Source organism: Frieseomelitta varia, unplaced genomic scaffold (assembly GCF_011392965.1).
Source record: "Frieseomelitta varia isolate USP_RPSP 00005682 unplaced genomic scaffold, Fvar_1.2 scaffold_650, whole genome shotgun sequence".
In the NCBI taxonomy this organism is placed as follows: Eukaryota; Metazoa; Arthropoda; class Insecta; order Hymenoptera; family Apidae; genus Frieseomelitta; species Frieseomelitta varia.
The window spans coordinates 159,409-177,395 of record NW_025110424.1 but is presented as its reverse complement, the minus strand read 5'-3'; the positions used below and the strand labels follow the sequence as shown (position 1 = coordinate 177,395).

At 32.3% G+C, this 17,987-nt stretch overlaps 2 protein-coding genes across 4 annotated transcripts; one reads left to right on the top strand and one right to left on the bottom strand.

The window, feature by feature from the left end:
* Positions 1 to 32: 32 nt before the first annotated feature.
* Positions 33 to 17,499, bottom strand: LOC122534962 (nuclear autoantigenic sperm protein). 2 transcript variants are annotated; one of them, XM_043666073.1, is made up of 4 exons: positions 17,246 to 17,499; positions 1,367 to 2,107; positions 438 to 1,120; positions 33 to 367 (listed from the first exon to the last, which is right to left on the bottom strand). In XM_043666073.1, the coding sequence occupies exons 2-3, from the start codon at positions 2,105 to 2,107 to the stop codon at positions 467 to 469; spliced, it is 1,395 nt and encodes a 464-aa protein (XP_043522008.1). In that variant the 5' UTR covers positions 17,246 to 17,499; the 3' UTR covers positions 33 to 367; positions 438 to 466. The 2 variants fall into 2 exon arrangements, with proteins under 2 accessions (XP_043522008.1, XP_043522007.1); XM_043666072.1 differs by having other exon boundaries at positions 33 to 1,120; positions 17,246 to 17,498.
* Positions 3,792 to 16,558, top strand: LOC122534964. 2 transcript variants are annotated; one of them, XR_006308027.1, is made up of 6 exons: positions 3,792 to 4,193; positions 6,900 to 7,124; positions 13,493 to 13,600; positions 13,965 to 14,102; positions 14,874 to 15,552; positions 15,916 to 16,558. XR_006308027.1 is itself a non-coding variant. In XM_043666076.1 (5 exons), the coding sequence occupies exons 1-5, from the start codon at positions 4,115 to 4,117 to the stop codon at positions 15,131 to 15,133; spliced, it is 810 nt and encodes a 269-aa protein (XP_043522011.1). In that variant the 5' UTR covers positions 3,792 to 4,114; the 3' UTR covers positions 15,134 to 16,558. The 2 variants fall into 2 exon arrangements, 1 of the variants encoding a protein (XP_043522011.1); XM_043666076.1 differs by having other exon boundaries at positions 14,874 to 16,558.
* Positions 17,500 to 17,987: the final 488 nt, after the last annotated feature.

The following is a 17,987-nucleotide window of genomic DNA, read 5'->3' as shown; positions in this document are numbered from 1 at the left end:
ATCATTCTGTGATCATAACACATTTAGAAAAAATCATTATTTAACGTTTATTAGTCCAACTTATACATAAACAGCCTTAAGTTTTAATGTTTGAATACGTTCTGAAAAATAAGAGTTTAAAAATGATTATAATTTCAATAACATAAATAGCAAATTAATCGCTTCCAATTTCTTACTGGGTATAAAATAAATATACGAATTATAGAAATAGCAAAGAAAGAAATGAAATACATAGACATAGCTGTAATTGACAAAATAGATAGAATCAAATTAGGATATTCTGTCCATTCCTATTAAAACATCTCCGACGTGCAGAGTCTGTCCAGGAGTTTGGGATTGCCGATATTTACCCTATTTTGGTCCAATGCTAAAAATTACATTTTTTTTTATAAAGGTTTTTCTTTTGAATTTTCACTGCGCTAAATAAAACAAGGTACCAAGAACATCTCAAATGCACCAAACTCATTCAAACAGTTTTCTCTGGAGTTGGTTTCTTGCATGGTGACGCGACCTCTGTCTCTAGCTCGTCGGCTTTTCGTTTCTTACGCACCAAATGAGATATATCACTAGCAGGTTTTTGAACTTTAGGTGCAGAATCATTACTACCACTTGGTCCGGCACTGTTCGAACAACCACCAGTTACTTTGCTTTTGATACCCTCTATGACGAGTTTACAAGCCTCCTGTTTAAAGTCCTTCATATCCGAGATCTTCTCTTGAATTTCTGGCAACAACTCTTTCAATTCCTGAATCTCCCCCTCCACCGTATAAAAAGAATCATCCGTTTTAGGAGGCTCTTTCATCTCTTCCAATTCTTTGATACGCGCCTCCAGCAATTCCGTGGCTTTGTTAAACTCCTCAATACTGGCATCGAATTCGTTACCTAAAGAATGAGCCAATGCAAGCTGATAGTGAATCTCAGCTATTGCCCTTGGTTCTTGTGGCTCAATCTGTTGCAGAAGTTCCAGACATCGGTGTAGATCGTTCAGGGCACCCTGAAAGTTTCCTCCCTCCATAGCCACTTCTCCCAATAGTCGATAAGCATCAGCTAATAACTTCCAACCAGCTTGACCGCGCTTTAACAACACCAGTTTCGCTAGCTCTAGCACTTCCCAAGCGACCTTTAATTTAACAGTAATCTTTCTTAAATTTCTTGAATTCCAACAGAAGTTTTATAAAATATTATTCAGTGAAAATTTAACAGTTTCTTTTTCTGAAACCACATATGATATATGTATATATATATATATATATAAACAACAAAAAGAAAGATCAATTTTTTTACAAGATATGACAAAATACAATGATTTAATATGATCGTGTATCAAAAATAAAAGGAAGAAACAAAATTAAATAATTTCAATTACCTGTAAATTGTTGACCTCATCCTCTTCATCTTCCTTCTCTATGTCCTCACTATCATTTTCTCCATTTTCCTTCACAACTCCGTTCTGTTCAGTGGAACAAGAAGGCCCATTAGCGTGACTTGTGTCCTTACTGGTGCCAGCAGCAGGTTTTTCATCTTCTTCCGGTTTTTCTACCGTTTGCTTCGCCGTTTTACTATCTTCAGTCTTATTAGAGTCTGTTTTTTCTACTTCTTTTTTTTCACTGCTCGTTTCTACTGTTTCCTCTTCTTTCTTCTCGGCTTCCGATTCTTTCTTCTCGGCTTCCGATTCTTTCTTAGGTTCTCGTTCAGCTTCCAACTCTTCAACTTTCCCTTCGGTTTTCTCTTTTTCCTCGCTGGTTGCTCCATTGTCCGCGTGCTCTTCATTCTCCTCCTCCTCCTTCTCGTCTATGTTGCTCAATTTTTCGTCCTCGGCTTCTTCCTCGTCCTCCTCATCGTCTTCCTCGGTTTCTTCTGTGCCTGGTACTCCGCCACCCAACACTGCAGCCTCCTCTCTCGCCAAACCAAGAAGAGCACGGCCGTACAGCAAATAAGGTTCGCCAAGCTCGTCCGCGGTGTCCCCGTGTTTTTCAACAAGTAGCTGGCAAGCTTGCGCCAACGCAGTTACAGCCATGGTATAATCCCGAACTAGCAGATGCCGTTTCCCATGAGAGATTGCGGTCGCTGGGTCAGTGAAGGCTGCGCTTTCAGCAATGTCGGCCATCTGCAATGTGAAACGTAAAAAATATATATCTGTGTATAAATATAAATGTATATTTAAATTAGTAAATATAAATATAATAAATTATAATAAATAAATAATAAATATAATAAACATAAACTAATTATAATAAATAAATTTATAATAAACATAAATATAAATATACATTTAATATTTTTCGTTGAATTTTCACGATTGCTATTTTATGAACAGATTGAATATATTTCATATATTTTACAGAGTTGTTGTGCATTTGTGAAAAATGTAAATATGCGAAAATATATGAAACTCCCGAAGTGAAGTGTTCTTTTAATAATAACAATATTTATATCTTGTTATAACATTAATATTTTACAAATTTTCACTCAAGTGGTTGCACGCAAACTCGCAATACATTACAAAATTTAATTTCTTCACCGTTTGATTTGTATAGATAATCAAGATTTAGCTAAAAAGAAAGAGATTTAATTATTTGCTCACGAGAATATTATTCTCGCATATTCAAATTTTTCACGAGAATAATCCGGCACCAGTAATGCAATTAGAACGTGTACAGAATATTCCACCTACGTGCGATACGTGTCGTGTTTTCTACATAGACGAGATATCTACTGTCATACGTGATATATATTTCTCATTATCAACGTTGACTAAATAACTAAATGAATTTCGTAGAGTGTCGCGCGAATTCGATTTGATAATCCGACGTGAGTACAACTTGTAGCTGAGCGGCGCGTGAGCAATTCGAGCATGTTTCGAATAAGAGGGAGACATTAATATGTTGAGTATTGCACTATTAACGTTACTATCATTAAAACAATGGTAAGCAGCTCGTTAAGCGACAACCGTAGTTTCTTAATTCTTTTGCTAACAAATAAAGATCTGTGAAATGATGTAATGACTAGTTTAATGACTAGGCTATAAATTTTTATGGGAAATTGAAAGTTGCAAAAATGCACGCAATGCGTGTAATATGCAAAGATACATAGAATATTATAATATTATAATATATAATAAATAAAATAAATTTCTAGGTTTTATTTTTTTAGTTATGTTTATAAAATTTTTAAATTTCTACTTCCTTAGTTGTGTTTATAAAATTCACAGTCTGTCAATAACATATAAGTTGAAGATTTACTGACTTTGTAATAATAAATTTTTATATATTATATTACATATAATATAAAATTTTATCTAATATTATATTATATAATTATACCGTATAATAAAATATTATATAATATAAAATTTTTGTTAGATAGAATATAATATAAAAGCTTTTACAATTCATACTGAACTTTCCAAATTATATAATTTTACAAGAAAATCAGGTATCACGGTTACACATAGTGGTTCGTTGACACTGAAACTTCTGAAAAAAAAAAAAGAAAAAAAGAAATATCCAATATAACTGTATCACTATATCTTTAACAACAGTTTCAATGAAAAGATAGAGAAAGTATCCCAGAGAGAATATTATTTCAAGAATCACACACTTGTTAGAAGAAAGAGTTCTTCACACTCTCAATGGCAGTAAAAAAGACCGATGCGAAAGAACCATAATTATTTTACTTGGCCAAGAAAAAAAAGAAAAAAAAAAAAAACTCCTAGAAAGGGGACAGTAATAATTAATAAACAATAGAAGAAACAGAGAAGAAACGAGCGTGGAGAGAGGGAAAGGAGAAGAGAAGAAAGAAAGAAGAAAAATGGAATGATGGAAGGAAACGAGAGAAGAAGGGCGAGGAACAAGGGAGAGCATCGTCAGAGCGGGTTGTCCGCAGCATCCGGGTGGGGTGGTCGGTTGGGTGGCACGTCGGTCGATTTTCGTGCGCTTCGACGCAGAGCGGAGAGGGCGTGCTGATCGTTTGCCCCCTCGTAACGGAAGAGAGTCGCCGAAAACACCACGAGCTCCGGGGGTGTCGATTGGCCAGTGCGTAACTGGCGACTGTCGGTACGGTTGTGCGGCTTTTAGTGGGCTGCCAGCGGTCGCCCTGGGCACCACCTGCATGGATGGAGCCTACCCGTGTACCCAGGGCCCCTGGTCCACGTCTCGTTTTCCTCGTCGCGACGCTGGCCCTCACTTTCGCAGGTAAATCGACACGCGTAACGAGTAATCGTGGTTCGATTACTTTTCGTTCGTTGTGTTTCCATATTACGACCGTGTAAACGATCGTCGAAACCGGCTTTTCAATTGACAAAATCCATCTTACGTAATGAATAAACGGATAATAAGTTGGCTCCGGTCGTTTCCATCGTTGGCTTCTTGAACGCGTGTCGAACGTGTTTCTTCTGATATCCTGTACGTGCACTTATTTTTTTTTCTTTAATCGGTCAGCTGATCCGGAGAACTGTGTCTCTGGGACGTTGCGAGGATTCGACGATCGAGGATATGTTTGTAGGTCTCCCAGAAGTGTAAAACTGTACGTACGTGCGACCGAACGGAGAAATAAATTCAATAAATATTTTGATACCGGGACGGGTGTTAAGTGAAAAAGCACGTGGATAATGACGCCTTTGTTCTCGATTCAAAACGAAAACGACATTTCTGATCGTACTTGCAGTTCACGTACGTAATGTCTATTCTCGGCATTGGCAATTTTCATCACATGTCTGTGTGTGATCGTGGCATCTGGAAACAGCGAACAACACAATCTGACGAAACTATCTACAAAAGTATACGTTGCTTTACGTATATCGTTGCTTTACCAAATCATCGCCCTACCATGTGACTTTCTTCGATAAACACTACTCGATCATCCTGTTCAATCATCTTCCGACTGTTCGTATCTTCTTTTAATACTTCTTCTCATTTGCTTGAAAGCTTCAGTAGGATGCTCAACAACCACTGGTTGAACCGTGCATTTTTTTTCCTTTTTTTTTTTTTTTCATTGGAGGGCCATGGTCACTCGTACGTTCTAGTGTACTCGAGAACTCTTGCTAATACCGGCTTTCTCGTGCAATAAAATATTCCATAGCGTGTATAGTTGAACGACGCCTCTTCTCAAAGCTTCTCATTAAATACGAAGATTTCTGCCACCTATTTTAAAATCTTCTTATCTTCCTTAAATAGAAGAGAACTGTGGTCACAGTGAAAGCGTGTTTTAAACGTTAAAAACATTTAATTTAAGATGACTATTTAAACGTAGAGTGCGGATAAAACATAATTAAATAAAAGTGGAAATTTGTTTCATCGATTAAATATCATGAAATATTCTTTACTTTATAATTTATATATTATATATAATTGTACATTCTGCAAATTTTTGTACTTTTGAATTTCATGTAAATGCACAAAAATCTATTATTTCGATGTATCCATAGCTGTAACTATAGCTCGAGCCGTATCTAACAAGAAAATTACCCCGGCATTTCACCAGCATGGCAGTTTGCTTCTTCAAGGAATTAAATGACACGCAGACACTACTATATTTTCACGAAACAATCATCATCAGTGAGAATCATTCTCTATAATTGACGCTTCAGGTATTAATCAGTATACAAAATCTTTACTGAAATATTCCATTATAAAATAAATACAGTGAAACTCCGCTTGTAAAAACTTGTCGAGAGTTCTCAAATATTTTAATTGAAGTCCACGGATCCTTTCCTCTGCTAGTGATACTTTCTTCAGATAATAAAAGTTCAGATTTCAATAAATGGATTCGACTAGCAGGAATTCATTTAATTAGGTATTGACTACAATTTGGTACAAACAAATGGAATCCATATAAGCGCAGTTCTGACTGAAAAACGATTTTTAATCCTTCAGTCCACGCGTTAAGTCATGAATATGTATTATTCACGTATCAATTGTTTATTCTTCCGTGCACTCAAGGACTAACATTAAAAACTCTTGATAAAAAGTATTGAAAAAATATCTTGCAAGAGAATTCTCAAAGAACAAAGAAAGAAACAATAGATGCTTCAAAAGAATGCTTCAAGGATATTGCATAATTCTTCATCCATTAGTCTTTGTTTCAAGCACACGCACACGTTGCCAAATTGTCGAACACCGAGGTTTAACCTCTTGCGCTGGAATGACGAGAACTTTTTGTCCCAAAATTGCATTATTTTCTCAGTTTCAAGTATATTTAACTGAAACAAAATAGGCAAAATAAATAATGAATTTATTACTTCTCAATAATTTCTATCCAGTGATGTCATACCGACGAGTTCAAAATGAAAGCGACGAATTATTGTGTACGGTTTGGTCACTCGTTATGGTCCGCAATCAGTTGCCAGCGCAAGTGGTTAACCTCTTGTGCTGGAATGACGTGCCACGCACGTCGAAAATTTTTTGTCCCAAAATTTCAATATTTTCTCTAGTTTTAAGTATAACCTTGGCAAAACAAATAATAAATTTATTACTTTTTAGTCATTTCTATCCAATAATATTACCGATGAATTCAAAAAGAAGACAAATTATTGTATACGGTTTGGTCACTCGTTATGGTCCGCAATCAGTTGCTAGGGGTTAACCTCTTGCCACGCACGTCGAAAATTTTTTGTTCCAAAATAGCATTTTCTCTATTATAAATTATTTTCTCTAGTTTTAAGCATATTTAAGTATAACCCTGGCAAAACAAATAATAAATTTATTACTTCTCAATAATTTCTATCCAGTGATGTCATACCGACGAGTTGAAAAAGAAAGCGACGAATTATTATGTACGGTTTGGTTACTCGTTATGGTCCGCAATCAGTTGCTAGCGCAAGTAGTTGAAGTAACGTGAACATTCTGGCACAGAGAGATGTCGATATAGAGATACAAAGACTCGTTTCGTCTCTGTTCCAGCGACCGGATTATTGTGTGGTGCCATAATGTCAGATCACTGGGAGGAAGTTGGCTGGGACAAGGAAGCTCTGACCCACGCGAATGTTACACTTAAGTGGTACTTGGATGGACAGGTGGCGATGCTCGAGCCGACCTCCGACTACAAAAATCATCATTCTAACAGACGAGCCACCTTCCTCGTGCCTATGTACGGCGGCATTTGGATCATGTGCGTCTCGCTTACTGGTAAGTACTGGATCTGATGGCTCTTGACTGAATTTTTATTTTATTATCACGAACTAGTGGGAATTTTAAGAATTTTTTGGAAAAATTTGGAATAATGAAACAATTGGAAACATGTTCAAGAATGTTTTATAATATCATTAAACAAAATAGTTGTACGAAATTAATTTTCATAAAATTCGAAATAACATTTTCGATAATTCTTAATAACAAAGTTATAGGTAAGAGTTAAATTTATTTCTGATGGATAAATTACTTTGTTGCAGCATAGAAAATAGTTTAATTTCCCACAGATCTATTAGTCGAGAGGATTTTTAAATTTATTGTTAGTTTCTAAATAAGTTTCGTTTGTAATTCTTAAAATTCATGCTGATTAAAAATTATGTTTTTTACGTTTTTGAATGTGTATCTTTAAGTTTTCACTTCTTTTGCAAATCAAGGTTCAAATAAAATCCAAGAGATTAAAAAAAAAAAATCGTTATTTTTGAACATTCTGAGTCATCAAATTCAAAAATAGCATTCTGAAACCTTTATTCAATAATGTCGTGGAAAATCGATAGTCAATTTCCCATGATATAAATGCGCACACTTTCCATGTAATCTATCTACGATATGCGATATGATGTATCTATGATGATCCAGTTCCATACGAACTACAAACAGTGTTCTATATCTGAATAAAGTGGCACAATATAACGAAATCATAAATTATACTCTTAAAAATCGACACCGATTTATAATATAGCATCCAGCACCGTAAGCTTGGCAAACATAATTGTGAATTTTTTCTTTCATATATTATATGAAATTATACGATATACTTGTATATTCAATGAAAATGATTCTGTGCGTGCGTGCGTGCATCATATTTAAATTTTATTTTCATATTTTATATATTTATATGCTGAATGAAACCTACCTTCATAAGATCCTGACTACAATAAGTACTTATTTACTTATCTAATTATGTTTCTGTCAATTTGGTACCACAGCGATTGAAATATATCTATTTTGATCCATCTCGCATCATATAATGACCAACATTAGTACAAACTTATGAGATAGACACTATCGTGTATAAATATTTGGACACTTTTAAATTATTGCAATATAGAATACAATTCAAATGAATCTCTTTGATTTAATTTTAACATGTATAGTTAAGAGATATTGATAATATTATGTAATTAGCTAACTGAAGACTCTGCAGAGTTTTTATTGAAATATATTATAATAAATTTCCATATAAAAGAAGTTTATAAATTTTATGAAGCTATTTATTACAAATGAATACGAAACTTGAAAATAGAAAAACGTTTGTCAATTATACATGTCGAATTTGTCGAAACATAACAAAAATGTGAATCTTTTATTGAAACAGCACCAACGATGAGTGTCCAATTATTACAACAGTGTACATCATATGACGATGTCTTCACTAGTATGCATTTAAAATTAAACAATTTTTTTATTGATTAATGTTATATGATCTTTTATACATTATTAACAAATGTGGATTTATATTTTTTAAAATACAATTTAAAAATAAAATTTTCGTAGAAAATTATATTATGTATATTTTTATACATAATTTTAACACACGTGTTTATTTTGTAGTACACAAATATACTTTGTACAGTTTATACATTTCTTCATATTGTATGTATTTTCTGCAATTTTGCAAACTTCAACATTTTCAACAGTTCACAAAAAAATTCGTAATTCAATTATTCGATTTCTAATTATCGTAGTAGAATGTCGTACTACGTATTTAAATATGATTCTTCAGCCATAAAGTATTTAAATATAACAAGATTGGGTTAATGCCTGGCCAATAATACAACCTTGCCTCGTGACCCAGACTATACTACCTTGACTCTGACCAAGTTGGAATACCTTATCTGATTAAGAATACCCTCCCTGACTGTGCACATCTCAAACGTGCATCGCCAAAGTTCATGGTTGTCCATGGAAATTTCACCATACTGAATCTTCAACTTCAACAAGAAAAATGAAAATGTGATGGGCCTACATCTTTTTTCGATTCTCAATTTGTGGATATTATTTTCAATATAAGTAGATAATGGACACTACAAAGATAAAATAGTAAATATAGATGATTTATATTTAAAAAATTCTTTGAGAAAATAAGGATTCAAATTACTATAATTTAAAATCTTATTACATATAAATAAATGCATTTGTTGCTTTGCTATCGTTTTAATGGTGATATATGCTACAACTTTGATAATATAAAGCATTGGTTAATTTTAAATTAAAACATTGATTAAATAATGACACTGACTGAAGCTATTATTCAAGAATTACGTAGGCAATGTTTTATTTTTTTTAATGGAGATTAAATTAAGACTACTACATATTTAATTTTTTCAAATTTTTTTTGTAAATTTATCAATAAACAAAGATTAATTTATTAATTAAATTATAATATTAATCCATTAATGGATCATATATGTCTCAAAGAAAGTGTAAAGTATTTTTAAAGTACTGGGAAATAAATATTAAAATATTATTTAATGAAATTACATTCACCAAGATAACATGTTGCTTAACTGCATATGACCATGTAATTCAGTTTACTATGATTAATTCTTTTATTAACATCATTTTTGGGTTATAGACAGTTTTAAAGTAATGTTCTTTAAAATAATATAACATCTATTTCAGTTATATATTCAGATATATTAAAATTTTGAAAAATATGTTTATCAAAATACAATACGTGATATAATATAACTCTATCTTATTACATATAAATATACAGTGTCACTTTGATTATTTTTCCGGAATTTTTTAAAAGCAATATTTTTTTATTTCCATTTAATATGAGAATATCTAATATCTAATATGAGAAGGACCTAATATTTAATATGTTTTAAGATTAAGATGTAACATCTACAATGAATGGTATGCATCATAAATGCAATGTCAAAAATGATAAATAAAGAAAGAAAATGAAATAAATAAAATATGTGTGTTATTAAAAAATATTTGAAAATTTTTGTCGACAATTAAATATCACGTCAAGATTTACAGAAGAAGTAAATAATTGTAAACAATTTTAAGGATAATTCGAATTTAATTCTTTAACCTCTTCTTTTCTCCCAAGTTCTTATAATTTCTGAAGCGTTTGAAATTGTTCTAACAATTATCAATTACCATTTTTATTGTGATAAAAATAAAGCTTAGAAAATTTTCTACTTAAAAAAAAAGAAGAATTTTAGCAATGAGAAAACTTTCCAAAGAGGAAGAAATTTCAGTAGTAGAGTGACAATAAAAAGATATCAAGTCTGCATTTCAAACAAGAAACAATATAAAGACACGAAAAAAAAAAATTATAATAAAAAAAAAAATAACACAAGAATATCAAAAAGAAAAATTCAGGGAAGAAGAAACAACGTGAAACAATATAAAAAGTTGCAGCAAATAAAAACCTAGCAAAGAGATGTCAATGTTACAAAAAGAAAGCATGAAGAAATGAATATGATGAATAGATTTGTCAACTTGTTAGTATTTTTCCTGACTATTTGGTGATATATATATATATATATATATATATATTTACATTCTTTATTTTCTTTAGAAAATTCTAAAAAAAGAAAAAAAGTGGCAGCTTGATAAAATCCAAAGAAAATATTGTATTCACGGAAAAATTGAGTTATTTTCTTGAGGAGAATAATCAAAGTGTTCTAGAAAAAGTTAATCGTGGAAAAGTATAAAAGGATGTGACGTAGACAACAAGCCAAACAAAATACCATACAAACTCCAGCACGGCTATAAATTAAATTAAGCCAAATCTCTTTGTCTTTTGACTAAACGAAATTGTTTCATAAAAAAAAAAAAAAAAAAAGTAATCAACGAAAGTTTTACGAAGCGAAGAAAATGAAAAAACTTTAAATATGCGAAGTGCATTATCATGGAGTACAATTGCTCAAGATAAACATTTTGATCGATAACCGTTAGTATCGACTTGTTTTGCCTTCATTTCTCTCGGAAAGTACAGTCGTGAAACTATTATCGTTCTACAATATGATGAGATCATCCGCTTTAACGATGTAATCTTTTTAATGAGAAAGTATATAACGTCAGATAGTCAATATGTAAAAAAAATCTATCTAGAGTGGATTCATCTTGTAAAATATTATTCAATCATTCTCTCGCATATCTATATACTTCCTTATCTTTGATAAAAAAGATAACTGTTGTTTCTCCTACCTGTTCAGTTTATAAAATCATGTTTAACAACAATTTCATTATTAATTTATATATTAATTTTACTAATATTTATATATTAATTTATATATTAATTTTACTAATATTTATATATTAACTTATATTTTTTGCATGTTATAATAATGCAATTATTTTACTTTTCAATAAGCGACGTTGGATGAAAAATTCCACGAATTTTCTCCACCTTTCCTTTTCTTTTTTTGCCTCATTTTTCACTTTCTTTTTTCATATGACGTAGTACAGTGTGCAAACGTGGTTATGTATCGATTTTCACACAATATAGTATAGCACGAAAAATTGTAACGTGGTTGCAAATTGGTTTTCTTTATTTCTTGACATTTCATCTCCGACTCATTTCTTTGTATCTTTGTCCCCATTGACAAAGTTTAATTGAAAAGAAAGTCCAACATCGCAATTGAAATTTCCATGTTTTTCTATTACTGACGATCGTGTCTTTTTTCGGTCGCGTGGGTGGATCGTTACTGTTGATCGTAGATTTTGAACGTTTCATTGGGAAAAGGATGAAATTGTGACTATCATTTTGATCTTGCACCACAAATTGAAGCGTCATTTCGACTGTTTGTTAAATATTTGCATTCATAAATCGCCGGTTTTTTTTTTTTACACTTGAAGGTTTACCACGCGAGAAAGTTTATAATGTATAACTTACATTTTGAAAAATGTTGAAGTTCTACAAAAAAAATTAGTAGCGTTCGAGATGAGTTTTTTTTTTTTAATTGTTGAATGAACTTGACCTTCGAAGATGTGCGCCTGTGTGTAATTTTGTTCGTTCAGTTGCTTTTTTTGAGGGGGAGGGAGGAGGCTTTCTCTGATGGTTTCTGGTCACGCCAAGCACGGAAAGTTGCTTATCAAACGGTGCGCTGGTTCTGCTTTGTGCACAGGCTCATCATGAAAATCAATCTAATATTCTCGACCTGTATATCCTGAAATTATCTTGTACCGGTTATTTTGTAAACGCTGCTTTGGTAAATATATTTTAGAAATCTAACAGTATCCGCCTTGAAATTTTTTCATGAAAGATTTTATACGTTAAATTTTTTTTTTGTTGTTATTTATCTTGAAATTCTTTCAATGAAAATGGAATCGCGAGGCAAACCTAGACCCGGTGAACTTGGGTTGATCTATTTCTGCTTCAGGATTTATTATTACTCAATTCTCCAAGTTTCCATGACCTTCTACCTCCGTTCTCTTCCTGACATTTCACGGAAATTCACGTTCAGGTTCATCCTCTTCAACGAGCCAATAGTATTCAGAATCTGATATCGAATCTTACGCTTCAACTATTCGACGCTCCGAGACTTAATTCGTCTACTGATATCTACAGTATCGAGTTAATCGATTATACCGTATGTAAATCCGTATAAATCAGTCTTCTTCGTCCAACAGTACAAATTTTGCTATTTCTGATAGAATATTTAAGCTCACTGCGTGTACTTAACCTTTTGCGTTAGTAACTGATTCGCGGACCATAACGAGTGACCAAACCGTATACAATAATTTCGTACTCTTTTTTGAATTCATCGGCATATCACTGGATAGAAATTACTAAGAAGTAACAAATGTATTATTTGTTTTGCCTGGGTTATACTTCAATATACTTAAAACTAAGAAAATATTGCAATTTTGGGCCAAATATTCTCGACGCGCGTGGCAAGAGGTTAATTGGAGCGTTTAATTCTTCGACTCTATACTTTTTTTAATTGTCCCGATTTCATTTTCGTTACGTGTTATTTTCTCATTGTTGACTCGAGAAATCCGAAAGTTTCCAATCAAATGTCAAAAGAATGTAAAGAATTAATAAAGATTTTCATAATTCAAGGACTCGCAAGAACATCGAATAAAAAGTTTTTCAGTGCAATTTGCTGCGATTTGATATTTTACAAGAAATGCTAGATCGAAAGTTTCCAGATCCTTTCAAATTTTTTAGCACGCGAAAAGGAGCTTTTAAAGATCGTTTAATTAAAGATTGAGCCAAGCAAATGCAAGTGAAAACGAGCGGAATCTACTCCCGTTCATAATTTTGTTCCATATAGTGCAAGGAACAGCGTGAAAAACGACGTCATTTCTTTTTTTTTTTTTCGCTTCTTGTGTTTTAGAGGAGGAAATACGACTACTAGGTCAGGTAGGTTTTCCGCAAGGGAGATGCATTAACTACTTGACACCCGACGAAGCACATGAAGAGATCCGTGCCGCGTGGCAGAATCGTGAGTACAGCCGTTTTTCCTTTCTTCTCTCTGTTTTATTTTCTCGATTGTCATGCTGTGATTATTGTGTCGTTAAACTGATTTGCAGTGACTGGAAATTAAATTTCTTGAACGTTGAAATATTACAAGTTTTCAATTGATTTCATCTAAAAAAAAAGAAGAGAATTTCATCTGTAATTCTTCATTTTCTTTAAAAATTTCAATATCTATTAAATACAAATACAAAATAATTATTTTGTTAAATCGAATAAAATAATAGTATTTTTTAAGCAATAGAAATTCATATTTTTCAGTAGATATTGCCTAGTTAAATTGAACAGAATAATTTTAGTATTTCTTTACAAAAATTCATGTTTTTTCATAGGGATGCAGAACTTGAGTATATCTTGTTCTCTAGTTTGCTTGATCATCCTGGGCACTGCGGTTCTCATTGGATTTTTTGGACTTTGTCGACATCAAATATCAGCAGTCCTCGTCACTGGTGTGATGTATCTTTTAGCAGGTAAATTTGTACTTGTTGATTGTAAAGTTCTTGAAGCGACGCTGTTCATCGCATGAACGGAATAAATTTTATTGACGCGGAGCATTGCGGTTGCAGGAAACCGCAATGATTTCTGCACACTCGAGAAATCGACCACAAAATAAGTTGTTCTAAGAGAGAAGTTTTAAAGCTCTTCATTTTTTGATGATAAAATAAGAGTAGCAATTACGGGGACTGAAACTATAAAGCAACATTCACTAACATTCAATTTCATTCATAAAATTTCATTTTAATTGTAACCTCGTGAATAATAAAGGTCTTTCTTATTCAACGAAAGAGCTTCCCTCTTGGAGTACGATAAAGACAAACACTTCTCATCTCTGATAAGACGTCTCCAAACACTTGCGGATTCACTGCTCTCTTTTTTTTTTAAATGTTCCTTCGCTCTAATTAAATCTTTTGTAACCAATGTTCCTTTTCCAACAATTCGCAGCTGGTTTCGTCCGCAGTTTAAAAACAAAATAATAAAAATTTATTTAATTTTTGACCTATTTAAAATTTTTTCGAATCATAAAAAAAAAAAAAATATATATATATATAATATAAAATGTTTAATTATATATATAATGTTTATATATATATATATGTTTATAATATTATAATATATAATATAATTAATAAATTATAATATTATAATATAATGTTTATAATATTATATATATAATGTATAATTATATATATATATAAAATGTTTTATGTTAATATTCTTCTAATATGAAACAACTATTTTAGCCACGTTCGCATTGTTCACCCTGACGATAATTCATTTCAAGAGAGCTCAGGATCGCGGAGCTCGAATACTAGACGGCCCTGAGGATGGTGTAATTGGTGGGCCGGTTCCCCGTAATGTTCTCAAGGCCAGACGATTTACTAGCTCCTGGAGCATGGACTTTGGATGGGGTGGCGTTATGCTTTGCGCCCTCGCCTCAGTTGCGTGGATCTTGCTCAGCAAAATAATGCGTTTCAGCCCTATTGCCACTATGATAGCGTAGCAGTGGGAGGCCTTCGAGGTCTAAGGTCGTTTCCAAAAGTTATAACAGAGCGTTTCGATGTCGTCGCCTCTTGAAGCGCGGGGATGATTGCGTTCGACAAAATGGGAAACAGGTTACAGGAGTCAATTGTGTAGTTTCTGGTTTGCACCGATTGCAAAGCAGGACAGTTTGACAGGCAGCTTAATACCATGAACTATTTTGCAAGCTTCAGAATTTTCATCATGCGGAGTAATCAATATGTATCAAGTTGTCATTCGCAGTCTGTAAAGTGAGGAAGTTTTAACAGAATGGAAGTTTGACACGATGAAGGAGAAAAGCAGGATACACGACATTGAGGCAAATTTTAAGAGTACTTTTTTCAAAAAAACGATATCAGAGTTGAAAATGACCACCTCGAAGGCAGTTTGTTTTATCAACAGGTAATGTGTGTTGCATAGTGTTTGTTTTTATGGAACCTACATTAGATCAGTCTAAAGCATGGAAAGATATAAGAAGCCTAATTTTTGACAAATCTTCTAAATGCAACATTTTGTACAATTTACCTAATAATTTCTAGTCTTTGAAAAAAAACATACACTGTTGAGTGAAGAACTATATGTTGAAGAGGGATATACAAGTTTTAAAATAATATTATATAATACAATGGAATATAATATCTCTTTGTATATTATGTATATTTGAGTTTCAAGCTTTAATGTTTTGCACAGATTTATTGTTTTATCAAGATGATTCAACGATCCCTTTTTCATATAGATCTTTACTATAAAGTAAAATATTTACAGATGCATGAATAATGGAATAATGCCTAGGAGGAGAGTAAGCTTTCTGGACTGAAGAAATATTATTCAACGATAAATAGAATAAAATACACGTTTATCACCTTTATTTGCAGACAGATTAGTCAATTAATGTACAAGTAAAGGAAGACCTTACTCGTCCTAGTCTGTCTTTTTAGACATACTTCTTTTTATACAGTTGCAATAGATACAATTAAATTTATGTAAGAATTCATTTGGAGTAAGAATACTTTTGTGTGTTGTAGAAGCTGAGACAATATATGTTGATCTTTGCTTCAAAATTTCAATACAGAATGTAACTTAATAGATGCCTATAGTATAATTCAATCGCCTTATAATTAGAAAGATAAGCATGTTTGTAATATGCATAGTATAGCAGTAAACTTGTTCGAGCCAATAAAAGCAACTATATGCGTGTTTGCAAGAAGAATTTAGCTTTTGCTACGACTTGTTACAGCAACAAAAAAAAAAAAAGAGGAGTTATGCCAACAAAATGTATAACATACAAAGGATTGTGAATTGCAATTCGTCCATTAACATTTAAGAGAAAAATAAGGATGCTTCAATGAAGAGCATCTTCTATATACCCGGAGACTAAGTTTTGCCAGTTCAAATAAATAAAATGATTCAAAAAAGAAAAAAAAAGACGAATACGCTTGCAAAACTATTCTCCGAGTGTTTATTTAAACATAACGCATTTTTCTGATAATATTTTCTTGATTGTCATATTTTTTACCTGACCCTTGTTATTTGTTACATTGAAATGAATGTATCGTAAATGCAATAAAAGAATAAGCTATGTATAAATAAAGAATAACCTTGTTTTTCCAGTTTTATTATTTATAACCTCTATGATATTAAAACGAGAAATGACTTCGTGACGTGAAAGGTTATGTTTCACACAAATGATATTCGCAAATGGTCGAGACAAGCACGTAGCGTCAATTTACGTATATATAAACTACACGGGACACGTGATCAGATATTGTAAGTAAATGCAACGCAAGGGATGCTATGTACAACACCTACCCACATATACACGTCTATCCGTAAATTCAACAGATTATAATTTTATGTTGTAGTGAATAACGAAAGTAGTACAAGTGTGAGCTCATTGTACTAAGAATGTATATGTATAAAAATAAATCACGCACCGCGTTACGATATTGTTCGACAAAACTGTTTAATACTTAGCTTATTTTTCACGAACATGTGAAATATCTCATCTAATAATATGGTTATTTAGTATTCATTTGTATACAGAAGAAAATAAACGTGTGATTAATGCATGTAGAGCACAAAGAAAGTTACGTACCTTTATTTTTCGTTCGAATTACTGGAAAGTTTGATGCTTTTTTAACGACGGACACGCTTTCACTATGCTGTTTTCCGGTTGCACGCAACGTTCGGAATATCGCGAACTTTACTTAACAGTTGTAAGTAAATTTATGTACAGAGACGCAGGGATTTAACAGAACGACCGTTATGCCAGACAACGGTTTATTACCGGCACGCGTACAACTTGTACGAACGTCAAGCACAACATGAGCACAATGATTTGATCTGCACCAATGTGAACGGAACTTCCATCTACGCATGTGTATTCATTTTACCGCCATTTCTACATTTAGGCGGGAACCGTTGATTTAGTTAACGTAATATTTCGGCTTTAGTAAATTCACAGAATATACATACACGCATTTCAACTATATTTTTGTAATATAATTGTTCATTGTGAATAAAATGCTTCTTATATTGAATAATTAAAGATATTACTCGTTAATTCAGCTATTTCTAATGTATTCTAAAAAATATATTATCGAGACAAATCTAAATCGATATATGATATAAATTAAAATTTAAAAATTAATTTTTATACTTTTTTTTCACTGTTGTAAAAAATGGTGGATATTAATATTAAAAATCGGGGACGTATGTTTGATATTCTAAAAAATTTAAAAAAAATATATGTGTAATGTATATATATTGTACATCGATTTTACAATCGATTTGACTCCATATTTTTAACCTGCGCAATGGGAACTTTTCAAATTAAT